Raw genomic sequence first — 27008 nt, forward strand, 5'->3', positions numbered from 1 at the left:
CCTTCTTTTACTGATTTGTTACTAATGTGCGCACATTCAAATGGCAGTTGTTGCAACGTAGAAAATGGCACACTTTCTGTCCTACAGGCCAAGATATATTTGAAAGTTCAAGTCGTTCAAAAGAAATTGAAAAAAAAGTATGGAAATTTTAATATGCATTTTATACATATTCTTCTGGATCTATCTTTTATATCAAGTATTTTCTGGTATCTATTGTTTACATGTACATATGTGTTTTGACACTTTTCTGAACTCCAGCTTTCTGTACGTAACTGTTCAGCGCCACCACGCCTGGAACTTAGCTACAATACGACATGCTGGCTAAATTTTGTAAGTTGAACTTAACAACTTTATGGACAACCCTGTGATGTTTTCAGGGTGCTCGGTGGTGATGAAACGATAAAGCAATCAGGTGATGCAAAACATTTGCTATAAAAACCGCTGCACACTTCCAATTTTTACATCTTGTAACAATTAATCTATTGTTTTGTTTAACAAGATTCTCGGACTAAAGTGTTAACTTTTCAGCAATGGAGATGAAGCTTTTGATCTTTATTTCAATCTGCGCATTGTTTGTTGCCATGGTGACCGGAGAAGGAGAATCAAGTATGTTACTTTTATTCTGATATTTAATACTAAATATCATTTATTGCTTATCCTTTGTTTACACGTTACTATTCATAATTTTGACTTGGTGCACATTATTTTCTTATCATTGTTAACAAATATTTGCTTTTTCGCAGATTCATAGTAAATTTCACGCCATCGTCTCTTGATAAAAATCTGTTTTTCTTTTAAACATTTACACGCGGCATTCATTGTAATTAAATATTGATAGAAATAAAAAGCGAGAAAATGATTAACTGGATGTCTGGCAATATTTGTTAAATAAACTTAATTTAAGGATAATTTTGTGAAATGCAGTAACGTGTAAAACAGTAAGGACTTTGCTGAATTGAGTGGTTTTCGCAACAGTTTATCTTGATGATGAATTGTTTCCATTACAGATTTAATAATTTTAAAATATATAAATATAGATTTATTGCTCTCAGGTATTTTTACACGGAAAATTTATTATAAATATGCAGAAATGGAGTACCATGAAAATTAATGATTGGCGAAAACACTTATACGCTTATTATTATAATAAACGAATAATAACAATAAGAAACGCAATTACAAAAATGAGCCGCATCATGAGAAAACCAACATAGTGCGTTTGCGACCAGCATGGATCCAGACTAGCCTGCGCATCCGCGCAGTCTGGTCAGGATCCATGCTGTTCGCAGGCTGATCTGGATCCATGCTGGTCGCAAATGCATTATGTTGGTTTTCTCATGGTGCGGCTCAAATATTTTTAGAAAATTTAAAAGGAAAGTTTTTTTATATAAAAGATAGTCAGCTGTCCGTTCTTAACGCAAATCTTCAACGTAACTGAGAGTGAAAATATCGCGAAGTGCATATACTGTCATATACAACTTCCATTTAGAAAGAGTCTCTTTGTGTCTAAATATGGCAATTGCTGGTTCTCTTTGCAATGTACATTTTCAATTCAATTTTGATGTGCGTCTTTTAGATTAACAAGAAAACGGAAACTTAATGATAAAACAACACGCTCCGTCTGAAATGCAGAATTCTCCGGTTTATCTAAGACATAAATTAAATGAATGAAGGGCATTGCAGAAGCTAATTTAACAACACATTCTCTGTTTAAACATGATTTTATAAACTTTGAAATTTAATTATTTAGAAAAGTAAAATATATTTGATGAGGATTTTATACATTTGAAGTTAATATCTAAATATAAAACATTTAAGTGAAAGATGCCCATTGGATATCATTATAATTTACAGAGCGCTTATTACTACCCATAGGTACATGTAGCATGATGTATAAGTCATATTTAGCATAATGCATATCTAATATCTTTAGCATGGTAAATAAATCATACCTTTCGATGTACAACTTAAATCTTTAGCATAATTTACAATTTGTATTTTTAGCATGACGTACATCTTATACCTTTAGCATGCTATTTACGACAGTCCTGTTATGGGGTATTTAATTCAAGCATAGTTATAGCAATGGACTAAGTATTAAGGCAAAGTATCTAATTGCCCCTTGCTTGAAATTAGAGGTTTTACATTTTAAAACATAAAAAATATCAGATTGCTTTTATATGCCAAAATTATATACATGTAATTTATTTAATATATTCTTATAAATAATCAGGAATTTATTCTGACTTTTATCAGTCTCAAATTTCGAAATGTTGGTAAATCTGCTTCTTTTTTCCAGGTTCTTCCTCCTCGTCTGGTGCCGATTGCAGTCCTAGTAGTAGCGATGAAGGTAGTGGTGCACCTCCTCCAGAAAGAAAGAAGAGAGGAATAATGCCCGATGATCCATGTTCTTCTGCCTCTTCCTCCTCCTATTCTTCCTCCTCCTCTGAACCTGAACCTGAACATCAACCTGAAACATGAAGAAAGAGTTTCCTTTCTTCCTCCTCTATTCATATCGGCAAGAAATACAGCATCAGAATACCAACTACCTACGTTTCACTGTATCATTGACTTGACTTTATGATGTATTATCACGTTTCACTGTATCATTGACTTGACTTTATGATGTATTATCACGTTTCACTGTATCATTGACTTGACTTTATAATGTATTATCACGTTTCACTGTATCACGTTTCAAAGATCTTAAGATATAGCCTCATAATTTAATGTATACATTCCTTTTCAGTCAACTGAACAGTTAACTTCTGAATTTAAATATTCCACTTTAATATCTTGAACTATACCATTATTCTATACAATATTGTTCTTTAATAAACCTGACGCATTAAACATGAGAGTTATGTTTTCTTTATTGCCAGGTCTTTCCGTTATTGTGTTGTGTAAAATCTAGTTTAAATGACCGGTATTACATGTATACTTATACGAAAGCATGGAATAGCCCAGTCTCATACGGAGTAGTCCCCGCCCCTTTCTAGTAAAAAGACCTCTGTCATGACAAACATATTTATTAAGATTTTAATGAATTGTTTTTTCATCATTCGATATTAAATTTTAGTTGTTGTTTAGAGAATTTTTCAAACAATTTTATAATAATTGAATTTCTTTTCAACGATTATATGATTTTCATGGTCACCTGGTATTTGTGAAAGCAGTGATTATTGTACCGCAAGGGATGATAATCGCTGCTGAGAGGAGGTTTGGAGTAACTATCTTGTCATTTAGTTTTATACTTATATAAAGTATTCATCTCTCATGTTATATAGGCAAATGTCTAAAATGATTTATCAAATATTATTTGTCAGCATTTCCTTTGCTGGACTACCTATACATTGAAGTGAGCGGTATTGCCATGGTTTGACCGCCACAGACAGCACCAGTTGCGAATTATAATTAAAATGGAAAACCCATATGAATGAATACAAGATGACCCTAAAGTTTCGACGGTTAAGGTAGTGGATGGATGGCAATCGGGAAATTTCCGTTTTGTTACGTACTCTCAGAATGAGACTTAGGCATTTTCCGGCATGAACGAAAAGCCGTCTTCTCGTATGAGCTACATATGAATGCCCAAACAATGCCGGAAACCTAGAATGCCCGAATAATGTCGGAAACCTAGAATGCCCGAATAATTCTGGAAACCTAGAATGCCCGAATAATGCCGGAAACCTACAACGTAATCGTACGGAAATTGCCGAGTGTTATTACAACTGGTTAAGTTTACTGCTATACCTAAGTCATCACTTAAACTGGCCTATAATTGCAATTATGTTGAAAGCTATATCTAAAAAGTCCAATAAAAGCAATTAAGCTGAAAACTGTACCTAAATTATCACTTAAGCTTTTTAATAAGTGCAATTAAGTTTAAAGCTATACCTATGACGTCAATGAAACCTCCAGTAAGTGCAATTAAGCCGATAGCTACACCTCAGTCGTCACTGAAACCTTTAGTAAGTGTAATTAACCTGATAGATATACCTCAAACGTCATTAAAACCTTTAGTAAGTGTAATTAAGCTGATAGCTACACCTCAGTCGTCACTGAAACCTTCAATAAGTGTAATTAAGCTGATAGCTATTCAGTAAGTGTAATTAAGCTGATACCTCAGTCGTCACTGAAACCTTCAGTAAGTGATTACGTTGATAGCTATACCTAAGTCGTCACTGAAACCTTCAGTAAGTGTAATTAAGTTGATAGCTTAACCCCAGTCGTCATTAAAACTTTCAGTAAGCGTGATTCAGTTGATAGCTATACCCCAGTCGTCTCTGAAATCTTCAGTAAGTGTAATTAAGCCGATAGCTATGCCCCAGTCGTCACTGCACTGAAACCTTCAGTTAGTGTAATTAAGCTAATTAAGCTGATAGCTATACCTAAGTCGTAACTGAAACCTTCAGTAAGTGTAATAAAGCTGATAGCTATACCTCAGTCGTCACTGAAATCTTCAATAAGTGCAATTAAGGTTATAGCTATACCTCAGTCATCATTAAAACCTTCAGTAAGTGTAATTTAGCTGATAGCTATACCTCAGTCGTCACTGAAACTGTCCTGTAAGTGCAATTAAGTTTTTAACTATACCCAAGTCGTCATTAAAGCGGTCCAATAAGTGCAATTAAGTTGATAGCTAAATCTAAATCGTCCTTTAAAAAGTCCAATAAAGCAATTAAGCTGAAAACTGTACCTAAATTGTTACTAAAGCTTTTTAATAAGTGCAATTAGGTTGACAGTTATACCTACGTCGTCAATGAAACTGTTCTATTTGTGCAATTAGTGCAATTCTGTTGATAGTCGTCACTTACACTGTCCAATTAGTGAAAAATAAAGTTGAAAGCTATACCTATGTCGTGACTGAAACTGTTCAGTAAGTTCAAATGAGTATATAGCTATACCTAAGTCGTCACTAATACCTTCTGTTAGTGTAATTAAGCTGATAGCTATACCTCAGTCGTCACTGAAACGGTCCAGCTATACCTAAATTGCTAGTTGATTAAAAAGTCCAACAAGTGCAATTAAGCTAATATCTATACCTAAGACATCACTAAAAATGTTCAATTAGCGCAATCAAGTTGCAAGCTATATCAACCACGTCTCTGAAACTCTTCAATAATTCCTATTATGCTGATAGCTATACCCAAGTAGTCACTAAAGCTCTGAAATAAGAGCAAATAGATTGAAAGCTATACTTAAACTGTCTAATTAGCGCAGTTTAGTTGTTATTAACTGAATTGTAACGCCACGAAAAAAAGATGATTGAAATAATAAACGTACATGTAGGATTACACGCATGAAATTGCAACCTACTGTTATTTGAATAAGCTATTGTTGTTAACTGTCATATATTCAACAAAATTATATAATATACTATTTCAATTTAATTAGAGGGAAATTTAACTTTACTGATCACTAATAAATGACTGAACTAAAAGTATGCAGAAACAACGAAATAATATTTAATACTTTGTAAAAGCGGACATTCAACCTGTTAAATGGAATAGATTTATTACAACAGTACCTTTGATCTACAATGTTGTATTCGGCTCGAGTGGATTTTGCCAGACCTGGATCCAACGAGGCGCTTGCGCATTATTATATACGTTTACGTATTTTGGTGTTATCTCATAATTAATAGATGAGTAAGGCTGAAATCCTATTAGAAACAGTGAAGGTTTGTCGAGAAATCATCATTATGTCATTTCTGACGACATTTTTGACGTCATATTTTTCCGTCTCCGATATGAATTGAAAATTGAATACACGGTTTTGTATACGTTAGTGAAATAATTGTTATATGGTCGTCGAGCGTAGTTATCATATGTGTCAAGAAGTCATTGAGCGTAGTTATCATATGTGCGAAGAAGTCATTGAGCGTAGTTATCATATGTGTCAAGAAGTCATCGAGCGCAGTTATCGTAAGTGTCAAAAAGTCATCGAGCTTAGTTATTATTAATGTGAAGAAATCATCGAGCGTAGTTATCATACGTGTGACGAAGTCATCGAGCGTAGATATCATAAGTGTCAAGAAGTCATTGAACGTAGTTATCATATGTGTCAAGAAATCATCGAGCGTAGTTATCATATTTGACATTGTGTAATTGTTATTATAATTACTATTATTGTTATCATTTTGTTATTATCATTGGTATCATCATCATTATTATTTCCCTTCTTCTTCTTCTTCTTCATCTTCTTATCATTGTAATTATTATCACTATCATTGGTATATATCACAATATCTTTAAGGAATTTAACTAATACTCGTTCATTTTTCATTTGCCATTAATGTTACGCACTTGGGAAGGGCTGACTTCTAATGTTGTAATAACTTGTAGCCCAACCCATTTGCTTTTGTTACTTATAATATATATGTGTTTTGAATTATGTGTTCAGAAGCAATAAAATATGATTAAATCAAATCAAATCATATTTGTCAAGAAGTCATTGAGCGTAGTTATCATATTTGTGAAGAAGTCAGTGAGCGTAGTTATCATATGTGTCAAGGAGTCATCGAGCGTAGTTATCATAAATGTGAAGAAATCATCGAGCGTAATTATCATGCGTGTGACGAAGTCATCGAGCGTAGTTATCACAAGTGTCAAGAAGTCATCGAACGTAGTTATTATATTTTAAGGAAGTCATGTAGATCAGTTATCTTATGTGTCAAGAAGTCACCGAGCGTAGTTATCGTATGTGTGAAGGGGTCAGGTCATCGAGCATAGTTATTATTAGTATGAAAAAGTTATCGAGGGTAGTTATCATAAGTGTCAAGAAGTCATCGAGCGCAATTATCATAAGTGTGAAAACGTTTTCGAGCGTAATTATTATAAGTATGAAGAAGACATTGAGCGTAGTTATCATTAGTGTGAAGAAGACATTGAGCATAGTTATTATATGTGTGAAGAAGTTATCGAGCACAATTATCATATGTGTGAAGAAGTTATCAGGCGTAATTATCGTAAGTGTGAAGAAAACATTGAGCGTAGTTATCATTAGTGTGAAGAAGACATAGAGTGTAGTTATCATATGTGTCAAGAAGTCATCGAGCGCAATTATCATAAGTGTGAAAAAGTTATCGAGCGTAATAAGAGCGTAGTTATCATTATTGTGAAGAAGTTATCGAACGTAGCTATCATATCTGTGAAGAAATCATCTAGCGTAGTTATCATATGTGTCAAGAAGTCATTCAGCGCAGTTATCATACGTGTCAAGAAGTCATTGAGCGTACTTATCAGATGTGTCAAGGAGTCAAGGAGCACAGTCATCACATGTGTTAAGAAGTCATCGAATGTAGTTATCATATGTGTAAAGGTGTCATCAAACGCAGTCATCATAAGTGTGGAAAAGGTATCGGCCGTAATTATCATAAGTGTGAAGAAGATATGGAGCGTAGATAATATTATTGTGAAGGAGCCATCAAACGTAGTTATCATATGTTGAAGAAATCATCTAGCGTATTTATTATATATGTCAAGAAGTCATTGAGCGCAGACATCATATGTGTGAAGAAGTCATTGCGCGCAGTCATCAAAATTGTTAAAAAATCATCGAACGTAGTTATCATATGTGTAAAGAAGACATTGAGCGTTGTTATCATATGTGCCAAGAAATCATCAGCCGCAGTCATCACATGTGTGGAGAAGTTATCATATGTGTAAAGAAATCATCTAGCGTAGCTATTATATGTGTCAAGAAGTCATCAAACGCAGTCAAAATAAGGTTGAAGAAGTCATCGAGAGTAGTTATCATATGTGTCAAGATGTCATCAAGCGCAGACATCATAAGTGTGAAGAAGTCATCGAGCGTAGTTGTTATTAGTGTGAAGAAGTCTTTGAGCGCAGTCATCGTATGTGTCAAGAAGTCATGAAGCGTAGTTATCATAAGTGGGAAAAAATATTTATTTTATTTTTTGTTGGGTTTAACGTCGCACCGACACACTTATAGGTTATATGGCGACTTTCCAGCTTTGATGGCAGAGGAGGACCCAAGGTGCCCCTCCGTGCATTATTTTATTACGAGCGGGCACCTGGGTAGAACCACCGACCTTCCGTAAGCCAGCTGGATGGCTTCCTCACATGAAGAATTCAACGCCCCGAGTGAGGCTCGAATCCACATCGATGAGGGGCAAGTGATTTGAAGTCAGCGACCTTAACCACTCGGCCACGGAGGCCCCCATAAGTGGGAAGAAGTCAACGAGAGTAGTAATTATAAGTGTGAAAGTCATTGAGCGTAGTTAAAATATGAGTCAAGAAGTCATAATATTATAAATGTGAAAACGTTATCAAGCGTAATAATCATAAGTGTGAAGAAATCATCTAGCGTACTTATCATACGTGTCAAGAAGTCATGGAGCGTAGTTATCATACGTGTGAAGAAGTCGTCGAGCGCATTTATCATATGTATCAAGAAGTCATCGAGCGTTGTTATCATGTGTATCAAAAAGTCATCGAGCGTAGTTATCATGTGTGTCAAAAATTATCGAGAGTTGTTATCATATGTGTCAAGAAGTCATCGAGCGTAGTTATCATGTGTGTCAAGACGTCATCGAGCGTTGTTATCATGTGTGTCAAGAAGTCATCGAGCGTAATTATCATGTGTATCAAGAAGTCATCGAGCGTATTATCATGTGTGTCAAGAAGTCATCGAGCGTACTTATCATGTGTGTCAAGAAGTTATCGAGCGTAGTTATCACATGTGTTGAGAAGTCATTGACGGTAGTTGTCATATGTGTTGAGAAGTCATTGAGTGTAGTTGGCAAATATGTCAAGAATTCATCGAGCGTTTTTAACATATGTGTCAAACAGTCATCGTGCGTAGTTATCATGTGTGTCAAGAAGTCATCGAGCGTAGTTATCATGTGTGTCAAGAAGTCAACGAGCACAATTATCATAAGTGTGAAGAAGTCATCGAGCGTAGTTATCATGTGTGTAAAGAAGTCATCGAGCACAATGATCATAAGTGTGAAGGAGTCTTCGAGAATAGTTATCAAGGAATCATTGAGGACAGTTATGGTAAATGTTCAGAAGTCATCGAGCAAAGTTATCATATGTGTGAAGAAGTCATCCAGCGTAGTTTTCATAAGTGAGAAGCAGTCATAGAGCGTAGTTATCATATGTGTCAAAACATTTTCGAACGTAGTTATCATAAGTGTAAAGAAATCACCAAGCGTAGTTATCATAAGTGTAAAGAAATCATCAAGCATAGTTATCATAAGTGTAAAGAAATCAAGCGTAGTTATCATAAGTGTAAAGAAATCATCAAGCGTAGTTATCATAAGTGTAAAGAAATCATCAAGCATAGTTATCATAAGTGTAAAGGAATCAAGCGTAGTTATCATAAGTGTAAAGAAATCACCAAGCGTAGTTATCATAAGTGTAAAGAAAAAAATCAAGCATAGTTATCATAAGTGTAAAGAAATCATCAAGCGTAGTTATCATAAGTGTAAAGAAATCACCAAGCGTAGTTATCATAAGTGTAAAGAAATCACCAAGCGTAGTTATCATAAGTGTAAAGAAATCACCAAGCGTAGTTATCATAAGTGAAAAGAAATCATCAAGCGTAGTTATCATAAGTGTAAAGAAATCATCAAGCGTAGTTATCATAAGTGTAAAGAAATCATCAAGCATAGTTATCATAAGTGTAAAGAAATCATCAAGCATAGTTATCATAAGTGTAAAGAAATCATTAAGCGTAGTTATCATAAGAGAGAAGCAATTATCGAGCCAAATCTTCATATGTATGCGTAGGAATCATTAAGGCGAATATATCGTCGAGCGTAGTTATCCTCAGTAGTATAGCATTCATCAAGCGAAGTTATCATAAGTTTTGATAACATTCACTTCCATCGATATGGGTTAAACTGGCTTCACCTAAAATATTTAAGCAATTGTAATTTCAGTGAAATAATAAGTAACAGTGTTTTAAGTGACGATTAATTGATTGTTTTACTTTAAAAGTCGGCCAACGTTGAAATAATTTAGGTTATCTTGAAAACATTTCTGTCTTTAGGCATGCAATATGTAAAACGACTGTGGTAGTAATGTCTTAAGGATTTAGAGGCTGGCAAAAACGCCATTATCACGCTGGATAACCGGCTATCTTGACGCCCGCTGGAAATGTAACCCAGCTGGAAATGTAACCCAGCTGTAAATCGGTAGGTAAAGTTTTTCATTTATTTTTATTGAAACGAAGTTAATTCTTGCAAATCAACTTGACAGTTTTGTCAAGGAATGAACATGGCTTACATTTACAATTTCTGGGCCAAAAACGATGGTTATGTTTTTAGATATTCGCTAACAATTTCTTCAGTTTGAAAAGTCGAGCAAAAATCCAAAGTTTTGCGGAAATTGTTTTGTTTATGAACAATCTGTGAAAACTTTTAACATCTGGTTTAACGGATGTGTCCTTTTCGAACACCTGAAGTTTCCGGGTTCTACGTTATTCCTGAAAAAATATAAATGCGATTTAAAATATCTTTTCTAATGCGAAAATAATTTTCAGTACAACAGTTTCATCATATTTAAGATGCAGAGACCGAAATTAAGATATTCAAATTTTAGTTCCTTGTTTTTTTTAACCTTAAGCCTTTATTCAGCTAACGACGTTTTCAGTTCACAAAGTTAACGTCTTGAAACTATTTCAAAATGTAGTCAAAAGTGTACCATTGCAACATTTTATCGAAATCGATATCGGTAAAACAGATGTGTTAGAGTGTATTAAGGTGATGCGCTATCAATTGGTTAAATCGCATTAATCATCTACATGCCGAACAAATTGAAGTCTAGCCCGCACGTGCCTTAAGCTGTTTTTCTACGTTTTGCGTTCCTCAAATATTAAATTCAAAAGCACATGCAAGTGAATAAACTACGGTTTTCAAAATGGAAGCCTGAAGCTTGTTAACAGTTTCTAGTTATGTTTAGGGCTAACGAAACTAGGAACAAAACTATAACTGTTTTCCCTAAATTTCTATAATGAACTGGTCCATCTTTCAAAATGGACAGTATCATTCACTGTTAAAAGGGGTGCATACCAAAGACTTACTAACTGAATGGCGATCAGCGCAGATCATGATCAGACTACATGGATGATCAGCACTGGTCGCAAAGGTAGAATCAGTCGTGTCCAGCATGATAAGGGCTAAATGAAAGTTGTCTCCAGTTCCGTACAGCAGACGTATGTAGTATTCCATCCGTGCAGTCTGATCATGGTCTGCACTGTTCGCTATTCAGTTACTATAGGTAATTTTCATTGAATACCCCGTTTGAATAATAAGTGGTACAGCCTAAATTTAATGATGGACCAGTCCATTTTAGAATTTTTAGAATTCACTTTTAAATGAATTATGAAGAACATATCCTTTCAGTCTTATTAAATGTACTCTAACAAAATCAAGTTTTGTTTTCGAATGTATAAGTATATGATGTTTGAGTTGGTAGTTAGCTATTTCAATAATGCTCGCGGAAATAAACTTGAATTTCAATTAAACGCATTTAAAGATTTACTTTCACTATCTAAAGTATATTTCTACTTGTTAAGTGATCGCTAGTCATAACCCAATAGGCATTTTTATAACATATTCTGAAAACGTGACTTCTGTCTTGAGATATTATATCTTAGGCAAAAAAAACAACATAATAGCATCTGATACCAAAAAGATCCAGAGATTATGTGATAGGCGGAAATGACTGATATATGATTGCAAGTTGATTTCGAAAACATTTACGTTTTTCTTAATTTTAGTCCTTTGCCAGCCACTTACTTTAAACAGCCTGCTTTGCTTCCATGGGAAGGCGGGTCCCCGCAATTATAAGAAGTGAATAAGCGAATGAACTACATTACTGTAGTAAGTATTGACCTGGCACTCATGAATATTCCGTGTGTTTCCGTAAATTAAATTTCGGTTTCCGAACCTTAAAAACGATACTGTATAACTATTGTAAATCAATACATTAATATCTTTATGTTAGCTTTGCCGAGACAGCGTTCAGGAATAAATCTCGGGGTCGTGGGATCGAGTCCTCTAAATTTATTTTTTTGCTTCATCTATAAACTTAACAGACGGGAGACATATCACACTTGTCATGATTTATCATTCATTTATTGAAAGAAATACTCTAATATTCAATATTCATCTACGTACATGTCAACTGTTTCACCAGGGCTGGACAAGTGTTCGGTCCATCAACGGACTTTTCAAAGAATTGGTGTCAGTTCGCGCGAAAAATGAGATGTTTCATAGTGCATTGAAGGCGATGAGCTTACCACTACACCACCATGCCTTTAGTTATCTATGTCGGTTACTTTAATTATCTGAGATATTTTACTGATACAAATATCTCGTAAAATAACGTAAACGCACGGATATATTGGCGGAGATTATTAAGTGCCAGGTCAATACTTACAGACACTACCTTCCTTTCTATTAGTAAACAGATAAAATGCAATATCAACTACCTTATGAATAAAGGGAGACTACTATTGCATTTCAATTTTCACTCTACAATATTGGTTATTCCTCTTTGTTAGTAATATATCTTAATTATGTTGGAGCTTATAGGTTTACTTGTATTCGAACGAATGTCTCAGTCTGTTTGCTTCGTGCAAAGTCTTTATATACATGTACGTGTAAGTTGAGACTATTATTACTGAAGATGACTTGGCACAGAAAATAATAGTACTAAAAAAGAACAACTGAAGACAGTTGTATGAACACATTACTTTTACTATTAACAATTTTACAATAGCAATTAATATCTAATTTCGTTTTGATTAATGTTTGGCAGAAATTGGTCACAGCTTCACATAAATGTCAATATACAAATACATATGATATGAAGTATATGGATAAAATGCAGATGTCGAGGCCCTGGGAACAGAGGCCTAATACCTACTTGAAACAAACAAACTTCTTATTACACAACGTTAAGATATACTGGTGGAGGCTGACCTAACCGCCGAACCTGGGATCAGAATTCAATGGAGATCAGGTTTATAAAAGCAGACATACAGAATAAATGACTACTTTAAACGTTTACATACACATTTCACAGTTCTGGAAAACAAACACTGTCGTGTCCATAAATCAACATGTGAAAACTGCCAATATTCCATGTGAAGCTGTAACAACTGAAGGCAAGGATGGGGTAGGCTGAACTTCCAGAACACATAAGATGTACTTGAAAATATAAAAGAAAAGGAGAACACGGAAAGTATCTAACAAGCAAAATAAGGGGAGTGGAGGGTGGGATATCATACATCAGCAAGTATAAACAGTCGAAGATTCCTTCGATTAGACGCAAAATCAACGCTGACATTTATTTGCAAACGACCCATCGTGCATAAATTGTGTTAAAGCACTCGTTTGCTATAAATTATTTCTTAAATAGATGCTGACACAGCAAACGAAACGGACATAAGCGTACTAAAATTCGATCTACGACATGAATTAAGTTATTATTCTATATAAAACACTTGCGGTAGGTCAGAGATTACTGAAAAATTTTATTGATCACTTTGTTATGCCATTTACGACACTGAATTTTCTATATCATATCCATCGCTATCCACATAATGATGTAACACATTTAGTCCTCTGTACGCGGTAAATCGTTAATAATGTTGTAACACATTTAGTACTGTGTACGCGATAAATCGTTAATAATGTTGTAACACATTTAGTACTGTGTACGCGGTAAATCGTTAATAATGTTGTAACACATTTAGTACTGTGTACGCGGTAAATCGTTAATAATGTTGTAACACATTTAGTACTGTGTACGCGGGTAAATAGTTAATAATGTTGTAACACATTTAGTACTGTGTACGCGGTAAATCGTTAATCGACGGATATCCACTTCCTATTTTTTTTAATTCCCACCCGCCTCGACGGGGTGGTATTATGATAGATACTTTGTTTAAAAACGAGGGACTTTAGCAAGCTAAGAGCTAGTGTCGCTTTGAGCTGCCTCAAAGTCGTTGACTTTGTATAGTTGTGTTTTACAGTCTGTCGACTTGCTGTTCCATTCATAATATTTTCTTTCTGAAAAGTAACCGCCACTGAAACAGCTCCAATGAAACTTGCTGTTTAGCAATTTCGCATATATAGGCAAAATGGCCTACGTTTGGCTATTTCGCATATATAGGCAAAATGGCCTACGTTTGGCTATTTCGCATGTATAGGCAAAATAGCCTACGTTTGGCTACTTCGGCAAATAATGACTTATTAAAAATAGTTTAAGTATAAAATTGGTCAGACCTACGTTTTTTTTCAAGGTAAAGACTATTACTCTTGCGGCGGATCAACCTAATGTATTGTACTGTTAATACACATAAATCAGACAATGTACTGTTTAGTTGAAATTTGATTATACATATAGTAATTGTTCATGTTTTCAAATATGTAATTCGGGTCTAGTATACCTATAATAAAATGCTAATATGAATTGAATACCTTTTCAAGCACGGGTTTTTGTTGTTCAGACAATTCAATTTTCAGCAGCCTTTATTACAATAACGGTATCAGCAGAATAAAGTAATGAATTATATATGTATAATGTAGGTTATGGTTCGGCTTTTAAGCCAAATTGCATTTATATAAATAATTTTGTTACCGATGCAATTAATTGCATATTGATTTTTTTGTTATACCGTCCTAACTGTTGATAGTCGTTCTCGAGTGAATTGTACAATATAGATAAATCTCAACTGAAGTTTCATTTGGGACCTGGCAACAAAAATAAATGAACCGTTAATTAATAATATATTTTTATATTTACGACAATATTGTTAAATTAAATTAAACTTTAACATAACTTGCCGGTTGAAAGAGAAATGTTATTATTAATTGTCAATATATTTTCACGACCAATGACTAAGTGCACTGTAAAAATAAATCCCAAATGTATAATGCAACAAAATATGATCTACTGGAAAGCTACCGGCTCCTGTAACTAATTAGATATTCGCTTGTGAGCATGTTTATAATGGAATATGAATTCTTAATTTTCGTTTTCTGCTATATTTTGATTCCAGAGATTTATAATAAAGTATAAAAATCACAATTCAATTTTGCTCCATTTTGTTGAAACAAATTGAACGTGGATAGAAACTACGAGTTTGATAAATATTAGATACTATTTTCAGAAGAGAAAATTGAAGGTGCTCGCCCATACACAATTGGGATGACATTTTTAACCCTTACCCTGCTATTTCTTCAACGAGAAAGTCACAAATGTAATACTCTTTTTATCACATGTTAGTTTTGTCGAAACTTCAAAATATCTAGTTTCTTCAACTATCATAAACAAGTCAATTTGACCAACGTCGCATATAAAACGACGTCAACTTTAAATCTTTGTTACACTTATTTATATTAATGGCTTTTATTTCACTCACGCGACGTCAAACATGTGATAATATATCGTTATTGACCAAACGTTTCCAACAAAATTTGATGTTTACACAGGCGAATGTTGTTCGGCGTAATGGAGTCCTCGACTCATTACGGCACCAATTTAGTTATATGTTAAGTAAAAAGAAAAAAAAAAACATCAGTGAAAAACTAATACGCGAAAAAAGAATAAAATAAAAAGGATGTACTAAAGAGAATTATTTTAGTGAGTACCTCAGTAATAACAACTAAAGTTTAAATAACAACTGAATTTAAAAACTAAATATTAATATCTTATAGCTTGGTTTTCCTCAAGTAATTTACCTTCTTTAAACAGATTTGCTTTAAAGCAGATTAAAACTTGATTTATTTTTTATATCTTTTATGCTGCTTGGCAGATCATTCCAATCTGAAATTGCCTGACAAAAGAATGTCCTTGACTCAAAGGATGAAATTTTAGGAACTACAAAATTGTTTTTACTAAATCTTGTCTTTGTATGTATCTCAGATACTTTAGTAAAGTTTTGTTTCAAATAGTTTGGGCATTTATCGTGAAAAATATTGAATGCATGATTCAGACGGAGTTGCTTCGCTCTGTCACATACTTTGAGGATATTGATATTTTCTAAAACATCATAATTAATACTGGTTCTAGTAGGTAAGTTTAAAACAAATCTAGTTATTCTGTTTTGTGAAGTTTGTAGTTTTGATTTCAGTTTCTTATTTAGACCGGAATACCAAGATGAACAAGAATAATCTAAATGGCATTGGACAAGGGCAGACGCTAAGGTCATTTTTGTTTTTTGACTAAAGTACTGGCAGTTTCTGTACAAAAATTTTACTCGAGAGTTGACCTTTTTAATAATGCTATTAACAAATGCCTCACATGTTAAGAACTTATCAATAGTAAAACCAAGATAAGTAACAGATTCTCTTGCAGGTATGACACGATTGTTACAAGTTAAATCAAATGATTTAATCTTGCGTAATTTTTTTGATGATCCGAATAGCATATATTCTGTTTTGCCTAAATGTAATGATAATTTATTATCAATTAACCAGGATGAACAAGATTCCATAACATGTCCTAATTGTTTTGAAATAGCATCGGGATTTTTATGAGCAAAAAGTATTGCACTGTCATCCGCATACAATATGAGTTTACATGATGATTCTGTTTAGTTGGGTTCGTTCCATATGGATGTTGTTTAATTGGTGTCGAATCTGTAAGTTCAATGTCATGAAAATTTTTGTCAGTTCTAGAAGGTACATCCGGAAATAAATGTTCATATTCATGGATAAATTGTTTCAGCTGTTCTCTGTGTTGTGGCTCCAAATGTGAAATTTTTTCATCCAGGTGTTGAAGAATGTCTGAATTTTGAAGTTTTGTTTGACCATGGACAATGCTGATATTTTGTTCAAAATTACATTCAGGAATGTGGGACAAAGTTATCTCTATCAATGTATTCTTTTAACATATTTATATGACAAAGCTGCTTTTGCTTGCGCCTCCCAGAAGTGTTAATAATGTAATTAAGATCACTTGACTTCTTGTCAACAGTATAAGGACCATAATGTCTAGCTTGTAATGGTTTACCAGTGATAGGTAAAAGTGCCAAAACTATATCACTTGGTTTAAAAGTTCTTTCTACAGCACATTGATCATACCTTGATTTCATTCTGTTTTGAGCAGATTGCAAATTTGAACGTGCCAATTCACAAGATTTTGTCAATTTAGTTCTGAAGTCAGAAACATATTGAAGCAAATTTAAAGAACTGTCATCTTCTGAAAGAAATTTTTCTTTAAGTATTTTTAAAGGTCCACGGATAAGTGTGACCAAACACTAATTCAAATGGACTGAAACCAAGTGATTCTTGTACAGCATCTCTGACCGCAAATAAAAAAATATGAATACCTTCATACCAGTCTTTTTCTGTATCAAAACGATATGTTCTAATCATATTTTTCAATGTCTGATGAAATCTTTCTAAGGCACCTTGACTTTCTGGATGATAGGCTGAAGATTTGTATTGTTCTATGCCTAAGCTATGTAATACTTGTTGAAATATGTTAGACATAAAATTAGAACTTTGGTCAGACTGTACAGATTTTGGTTAACCAACAAATGTGATAAATTTAGTTAAAGCCTTCACAATGGATTTAACTTTAATGTTTCTTAAAGGAATAGCTTCAGGAAATCTTGTTGAAGCACACATAAGTGTCAAAATGTACTGGTTCCCTGATTTGGTTTAAGGCAGGGACCAACACAGTCTACTATTATTCTACTGAAAGGTTCATCAAATGCGGGTATTGGCTGGAGATGTGCCTTAGGTATTTTCTGATTGGGTTTGCCTACTATTTGACATGTATGACAAGACCTACAAAATTTAGACACACCAGATTTCAAATTAGGCCAATAAAAATGATTCAAGATGTTTTGGTATGATTTATTTACACCGCAATGACCTGACTTGGGCGTTTCATGAACCAGAGAAAGAATTTCTTTACGATAAAATTTTTGGACCACAATCTAGAATCAGACTTGGCGTCTTTGACCCCTATAACAGTATTAATATCAGAACAAGGCTGGGGTTTAGACTTAAGAGAGGTAAGGCCAGTTTGTCTCGTCCCGTCTCTTCCTGCTTCCTCTTTAGGGCAAAACATTGGGAGATAATGTGTCCAGGTTTCCTGCAGTAACTGCAAGTAGGTAGAGACAAGGGTTTTTCAGCAGGTTTATTACCTGAATGTTCAGCAGGTGTATTACCTGAAAATTTTAACTTTTGAGAACTTCCTGTATTAGAATTATTACCAGATGAGAACCTAGAATTATTTTGTGGAAAAGACGGTTTCTTGTTGAAATAATTTGGTTTGTTGAAGGAAATTTTATGAGTTAAAGTATAATCATCAGCCAATCTAGCAGCTTCTTCTAAATTTTCAACCTGTTTTCATCCAAGAAAGTTTTGACCTCAGTGCCAACACACTTTTTGAATTCTTCAGTTAACATCAACTGCCTAAGTTTGTCATAGCTAGTACCTATCTTCTTTGATGTACACCACCTATCAAATAACTGCTCTTTAACTCGGGCAAAATTCAACATAAGTCTGGTCAGACTCCTTCCTGCAATTTCGAAATTTTTGCCTGTAAGCCTCAGGAACGAGCTCATAACCTTTCAAGATTAAATTTTTTCACATAATCATAATTTGAACTTTGTTCTACAGACAGCTGTGTATAAATTTCACGGGCTTTACCAAACAAAACACTTTGTAAAAGAAGACTCCAATTTTCCTTAGGCTATTTAAGATTTTCAGCTATTTTCTATATGATCTACTGGAAAGCTACCGGCTCCTGTAACTAATAAGATATTCGCTTGTGAGCTTCTGACTAAATGGCGAACAGTGCAGATCATAATCAGACTGCACTGATGTGAAGGTTGATCATGATCTACACTGGTCGCAAAGGTAGAATCAGTCATTTCCCACATGATAAGGGTTACACAATTATACATAATGACTTGATGCAAAGTCCAAAAACTTTTTTTGTTTTGCATAAACGTTTACTTGTTTGGTTCCTCCCTGACTTCTACTTTAAACGGTTCACATTCTTTTTGTCAATCTATTTTAAAAATACAGTTGACACATTTTGTCAGATACCATACATAAACGAAGAAACTGCAAGCAGAACATTTATGATGGATTGTTTATATTGTTACCATTGAAATGGTATTAGTTACAGGGAGAGAGTTTTAAAAATGCTTATAGCTTTCTACTCAATCCTATATGTTTGTACATTTGAAAATTTAGTGTAACAGATGTAATTATCTCAATAAAATACTGTTTAAAACAAACGGTTCACATCATCAAACTGACGATTTTTGGTCGCCTCAACTCAGTTTTAAATACAATGTTGTAACAAATGTTTGTTTGTTTGATGGTGTATAATATTTTTTTCAACAGTTTTTCTGTAACGGTATTCATTTAACTGTGATAATACACATGTTCTGTATTGTTCTCCATAAGCAATTTAAAGTCTTAACCCTTATCATGCTGGGCACGATTGAATTAGTCTTTGCGACCAGTGTAGATCATAATCAGCCTGCACATCCGTACATTCTGATCATGATCTGCACTGTTCGTCATTCAGTCAGTATGTTTTTGGTAAGCAACAGTTAATAGTATTGTCCAAATTGACAGGTGGGCAAGTCTATTATAGAAATTTAGCAGGGTAGGATTGATTTTTTACATGAACTAAATTGACATCAACTTCAAACACACTGTCTATGGAGAAAATTCGCCCCTCTTGATTCGCAGTTGCGGGCTCCATCACTTGCTTTAACAGAGTGGGCGTAATTTATAGCTTAACAAAGGCAAATATCTGGTTTTCAATTAATCATAATTATTTTGAAATGCTCGTAGTCAGATTTACTGCAAACAGATATTTTAATTGATCAGAGGTGTCATGAATAACTTAACTCCGCGATCCGTACAGAGGAATTGAAAAACAGAATTATTTCAGAACGTCTTTGTTTGTGTGCCTGTGAAGAGCAGCACTGCTCAGTTAATTAAATGTGACGAATATTATCTTAGCAGAATTATGCACGGTTTTGCGTTTTTGTCGACTATTCTTATGTTTGAAATATATGCTGCTCTCCACTTCATAGATCAGTTTGGCTTATATATAACATATGTTACATTTGAATCAAAATGTGGGACTGACGAAGGCAGGTTTCGTAAAATGCTAGGAATCGGATTATCAGATTGTGTCAGAGAATGTGGTTTGCGACCGCATTGTGAAGCTTTGAGCTACAGGGGACAGATGCAAATGTGCGATTTGTTTTCTACGACAGACGATGGCAACCATGTCAACGAAGAATGCATGTACATCTCAGGTTCTGACACTAAGTTCGAAAAGGTGGTATTTAATTTTCATTAATATTGTTTTCTGTTTTGCATTCACGAAATAACTTCTATTATAATAACATTTAAATTTCTCAGTTTACCCAAGTTTAAAAATTTGTATCGGAATACACCAGGATAACTATATATTTTCTGATTTTCATTCTAAAGGCAGATAGCAAGCAAATTCTAAAAAGGAAAAACAACAAAAAAACAACAACTATTTTTAGTATCTTGTATTTTTTAATAGCACTGTTATATAGAACCTGCTTATTTGTGACTCAGATACTTTAAGTTGTCAATATGCATGCTATACATACACCTGAGAGCACATGATAGATATCAATGCCTGAATGTGTACCCGGTATTTAAAGCTGAAATGTCGCTATGTGGCCTATAATTGTATCAGTGTGACGTAAAACTCCCACTCGCATGTAACAAGAACAGTCTTTTATAGTCTGCAACAGCGGTACTAAATTCGTAAATGGTTCCAAAATTATATCCGAGAGAGGTTTTCAATTATGAAATACTTTTTTCCTGTTTGTAAACTAATAACATTTAAATGTTTTGTTCATTTCGTTATAGATGCCTTGCGGGATATGTTTGTATGGACAGGTTTGTGATATGCATTCAAAACAATGCAAATATAAAGGTAAGTAAAACATATTTCTAGTCCTTTTAACTTTGTCACCAAGGATAATGCTTAAAGGAAATACATATAAATTATCCGGAAAACACTAGAAAACGATATCTTCTTTAATGCATTAAAAATTTAATGTATTTCACATGACGATAAACGAAACAATTCTCATGTTTAAAAAGATAGCAGAGTCGTATATAGGATATCATTTGGAATATGCTTAAATAAATCTCCCAAACATGTCCATCACTATAAATACATGCGGCCCGTCAAGTTTCAGTCAGATTGTCCAAGTAACATCACAGTTATGGCCCTTAGAAGATTTTAGTGTTACATACATAGGGTACTATAAATATGGAAATTTCTACTTCATAACTTGGTGACATATTCGACCTAGAACTATAAAACTTAATTCGAATGTATATCACTATAATCTGGTAGAACACTCACAATTTCACTAGCGTCTCTTCAGTAACTTCAGAGTTATTGCCCTTAAATTGTTTAAAAGTCTACATATATGTGTACATAACAAACTAACCAATTCTTAGTATTTCATTGCTGTCCATGGACGTTTATTATCAACATGTGAAGTTTTGTACCCTCACCCGGTCACCAACCTTACCCCTTTTAAAACAAAATCATTCTGTTTTTTTTTTTATTTTTCAAACCTTCCATGAATATTTATCGACATGTTAAGTTGTGCCACACCAACCTACACCCCACCACCGTCAGTTCCCATATTCCAGGTTTCTTAGCATTGTGCTGTCTTAAGGACAACTGTTCTTTAAAGTTCAAATAAGCATGTTAACACCCTTCGTTTTTGGCGGATGTATTTCTTTGCCATTCCTCATAACAAACCCATTTCGCCGGGGAAGACCAATTCATCGCATTTGCTTGTTGATAATTGTAACATCGAAATTTTATCTAGTGTAGAAAGGTGTTTGAAAAGATTAGCATTATATGATTATGTGTTATACTTTTGCTACTTATTTCAGAATGCATACCTTCACGCGTTAACAATGGCACAGTATTGGGAAACTTGAACGAAATAGGCAGTAATATTCGCTACAAATGTAACCATGGATATAGGGACAAGAACGGAATAAAGAGCGCTGTGTACAAAGACGACGGTACTTGGAATGTGCGGGCCAACTGTACAAGAGGTAGATATATTGTAATTTCGAAATGAATGATTTAGCGATATAGTCTAGTAGCTTACCCCGTAGGTATTTTTTTCCTTCTATATTCTATATAAATCAACCATCCTCTTTTGAGGAGTCAATTGTTTGGAATCAGTCGGGCGTGGAGTTAACGGTGTATCTCTCTGCTATAAAGACCGTTGGTATCATTTTACACTGACGCGGCGGACCTGCGAATCTATTGAAAAATATATTACACTACCCTATACCATTGTTCAGTATATTGCTATCCAATGCTTTCATTTTGATTAGATTTACAAAATGAAATAGCTTTAGAAATAATGGACATTAATAATAAATGAATATTTGACTTTATATCAAGTCAATATAAAAACCATTGTTCAAACTGAATATACTATATAAGAGTAGTCCTTTGTTAAAATTAAAAAAGAAATAAAACACGTTATATCGTTCACCGCCCCGCTGTGTTCTTTGTCCTCTTGTGTGCGCGCGTGCGTGTATGTGTGTGTGTATGCGCGTGCGTGCGTTCGTAAGCGTGTGGGTATGTGTATGTGTATGTGCGTGCTTTCGCATGTGTGTGGGGTGTGTGCACGCCAGCGTGCTGTGAGTTTGAGAGACTGCGTTTTTAGAAAGAGGTATTGTTGTTTATTTTTAGCATTAAACAGAGTTCTGTAATATACATTATATATGTGATTGTAAAAAGTAAAGACGATTTAGCGTCTTTTGTTTCTTCACTCCTAGGTCTAAAACACTTACATGGTATATTGTTCATTCAGAAACAGGATGCAGAGATGTCTTAAAATTGCAGACTTTTATTTCATGCTTTTTGCCGTTAAATACTGGAATATCTCGGTAAAATAGTTAACATTTTCACTATTTTAAAGCGAAGAAAATATCATTTTTGTTTTTCACTGGTACACTATACTTGAATGCAAAAGAATATGAATTATAAATTATGCGAAACTATTTCCTAATTGTTATCAAATAAATATATAAATTTATGTAAATGCGATATAAACATAGGCATACACTCCATCGTATTTAAGGTAAAAAAACTAGTAGATCTGTTTGACAGTTTTTCAGCATGTCATGACAAAATCACCCTGACGTGCTACGGATAATAGTATGAGTTTGATAAAAAAAGCAAAAATTTTAAAAAAGAAAGTTTATTTGTTTTATATGTAGGATCGATAGATCTCACACGTGCACACATACTTTTATATTTTGTCGAATAGCTTAGCCACTAGACACTCGTGAAAATATTGCATCTATCGTTCAGTCATGAAAGATATTTCAATCTTACTCTGAAGCAAACAAATATTCTCTGTAGAATAGATCTGGAAGAAAAGTGTTTACACGTAAGAATGCGCATGCGTGGAATTTTACTTCCGTTTACACGTAAAAGTACGCATGCGTGTAACTTCCGTTACTAAAGAATGGAAATCTAATTTCTCTAGCTGATGGGGTCGTAGTGGAATATGGATACCACTTGTTTGCACCACAGTTTTTGTTCTATACATTTTTTCTCTTCCTGTCAGCGATTCGCATTGGCACCACGTCAACGTCCAATATATTTCCGTATTGGACCATTTTAACTTAATGACAAAAGCCGTTGACAGGTAAAAGCAGCCGCATGACGCGATGTCTTTGATGTGTTCTGTAAATCTGATTGTATATCTCTTTTAACTGAGAAAAGTTAGCATTGAATGAGAATAATATTTAACATTGTCTTGTGCAATAAGGGGGTAAATTTGGCTTCGTTCTCATTTGATCGAACTCATAGGCCTGTTTAAGGAAAGAAAACTAAATATAAACCGCACAGTACAGAAAATCTTAATGTGTAACATGTACTTGTACTTTTCATTTTCTACTTTCTCTCCTCTCACTGCAATGTTTTTCAGTTAAGTTGGTGCTCATGAACAGACTCAATCAATCCGACTCTGCAATTTTCACTGTTTGCTCTGTTCTCGGTGCTTCCGAGGGATCTACTTTCCTGATTTTATTTACGTTATAAGTTGCATAGCTACAGTTTTTTTTTTAATTTTACAGGTGTATACAGATCAACAATGTTTTGCTGCCTTTTAATTCGACTTGATAATTCAAATTGTAAACTGCATGAATATTGTGGCGTCAAGTTATGATGATGACATGACGTTTCATTTTTAAAACCATTGAAATACATGAAATGAAAAAAAAAATCCTCTACATGATAGATCGAAATATCTTTCACTCGTAATGATCATGTTTTACATTTTCACGAGTGGCTGTGTTTCTGGTATAAATATTGCGTCTGCTGTTCACTCGGAGAAAAATATTTCAATCTTACACTGAGATAAACAGATATCCTCTGTAGAATAAATCTGGAAGATAAGTTTGTACAAGTAAGTGCGTATGCGCTAAATTTTACTTCCGTGTCTAAGGGAAGGGCCGAGTGTAAATACATCTATATAATAAAACTAAAAGATAATTGTTTAAACGTAACGTATTAATTTAAACTTGGAAGTAGTAGAATTAGATAATGGTTTATAAACAAGTCTAGATTTCTTTAAATCTACAGCAACATGAAAAGTGCTTATTGCATGTACACTGATTATGTTGGTATAAAAGTAGTATAAATGTTTGAATGTATAATTCAGTTTGCAATGATCTACCTACTATTCACAATGGGACTGTTGCCCTGAATAAAATGTACGGGAACTTTTTTATGGACACTGATAATGTTACATGCGATAGTGGGTACTTAGGAAGTGTTGGAACTATCTAATGTACGGCCTCTGGTGACTGGGAAAATGCAACTTGTGATCCGATAGGTAACTATGCGTTAATTACTAGTACTCGATTTATTTGTAGATAAAACAACAAAAATGGATACAGTTAATCCAATTTGCCGATTTGTTTTAGTTTTTAGATGATGACATGGCAAAATGCACGTGGCTTTCCCCAGATTACAAGTGTTTCATTTTTCTGAAACCATTAAATTACGTGAAATGAAAAGAAAAAAATGCTAACATGTTAGATCGAAATATATTTCACTCGTGATGACCATGTTTTACATTTTCACGAGTGGCTTTGTTCCTTATGAAAATATTGCATCTCGTGTTCACTCGGAGAAAGATATTTCAAACTTACACTAAAAACAAACAAATATCCTCTGTAGAATAAAACTGGAAGACAAGTGTTTACATGTAGGCGTCCGTTACGCTAAAGTTTACTTTACGTTACTAAGGAACGGGCCAAGTGTAAATACACCTATATAGTTTAACTAGCAGATAATTGTTTAAACTTAAGGTATTTGTTTAAATTTAGAAGTAGTAGAATCAGGAAAAGGCTAATATACACGTTTAGATTTCAACAAATCTACAGCAACGTGAAACTTTCTGATAACAAGTACTCTGATGTACTCTGATCTTATTAGTATTAAGGTAATATAAACGTGTGTATATATAATCCAGTTTGCAATGAACTACCTACTATTCACAATGGAACCGTCATCCTTACCAAAGTGAACGGGAACATTTTTATGGACACTGCTGGTGTAACATGTGACAGTGGGTACCAAAGAAGTGTTAGCACTTCTTAGATGTACGACCTCAGGTGACTGGGAAAATGCAACTTGTGATCCAATTGGTAACTATGCTTTAATTGCCCTACTTTCATGTAATTTATTTGAAGATAAAACAGCAAAAAAGTATAAAGGTCATGCACTTTGGCACATTGATTTAGTTTCGAGATTGCAAATGTTGATTGCCACTCGTGTTTATGATGAGCTCATACATGTAATGTGTTTTATACATTAGTTTTGATACCTAATATATTCTAATGCAGTTTGCAATGCAAATGAAACAGTTTAGGAGATAGAGTAACTTGTTAATTGTAATTACATTAGGTAACTAAACGTAGCGCTGAATCAAATAATACTTTCTAGATATGTATATATTCCGGTCGTTTGAGATAATGGAGTTCCTTTAATTATATGTATAATAGAGTTATATTTAAATTCCAGTTTGTTTAGTTCTGCCCATTGTTTTCTCGTTTGGGGAGAACCCTTTACTTTATCTTGGGACCAAAGGCAGCTATTCATGGAATTACACGCCTCAACACGTGTATCATTGAAGGTTCCATGTTCACCGCCGTTTGAATATATCTGCGGATGCCTCTAAATTGCTTTTTGTACTTTTAGCATGTGTAAATGTTGAGTTCTGCTCAACCCTGGGCTAGAGGGCGTGGACGGTAGCATGCATTTCCACTACCGTCCATAAACAGGCTCAATCAAACCGAGCCTGCAACATTTTTGTTTTTGTCGTGTTGAGCGACCTGTCAAGTTTCCACTTTTCTCTATTCTAACAAAAGATCATGTAAATAAGTGACAGCAAACCTTCTGTGAACAAAGGTTTTTATATTTTTATTAGGCCTGCTAATTGAATCGTGTTGGAGTGTGGAACCCATTTATTTTTGTTCTATACTTTTTTCTCTTCCTGTCAGCAATTTGCATTTACACCACGTCACCGTCCATTTTAACGTAATGATAAAAGCCACTGACAGGTAAAAGCATCCGCCTGACGCGATGTTTCTATATACGTTAGAAAGACAAAATATGTACATCTGGTTTTATATCTTTTTTTACAGAAAAAATAAGCACTTGTCTTGTGCAGTACGGGGTATATTTGGTTTCATATTCATTTAAACGAAATCCTACACGTTTTTAACTTGTTTTTTCGGATAGACACAAGTCGAAATATCTCCCGCACTGTACATAAAAACCTAAAATAACCTTCTTAAAAAATAACATGATGTATTTTTCATTTTCTTTTTGTTTTCTCCCATTGATAATTTTCTGTTACGTCGACTACAGTCTTACATTATACATGTATGTTGCAAACTTTCATTTTTTTGTGTTTTTGGTGTAGGGGTGGGG

At 34.1% G+C, this 27008-nt stretch overlaps 1 protein-coding gene across 1 annotated transcript; it reads left to right on the forward strand.

Moving 5' to 3' along the window:
* Positions 1 to 408: 408 nt before the first annotated feature.
* On the forward strand, positions 409 to 2828 carry LOC128551318 (myosin heavy chain kinase C-like). Its single transcript, XM_053532137.1, has 2 exons — positions 409 to 606; positions 2300 to 2828. Exons 1-2 carry the CDS (start codon positions 531 to 533, stop codon positions 2479 to 2481), a joined length of 258 nt encoding a protein of 85 aa, XP_053388112.1. The 5' UTR covers positions 409 to 530; the 3' UTR covers positions 2482 to 2828.
* Positions 2829 to 27008: the final 24180 nt, after the last annotated feature.

Source organism: Mercenaria mercenaria, chromosome 19, assembly GCF_021730395.1.
Source record: "Mercenaria mercenaria strain notata chromosome 19, MADL_Memer_1, whole genome shotgun sequence".
NCBI lineage: Eukaryota > Metazoa > Mollusca > Bivalvia > Venerida > Veneridae > Mercenaria > Mercenaria mercenaria.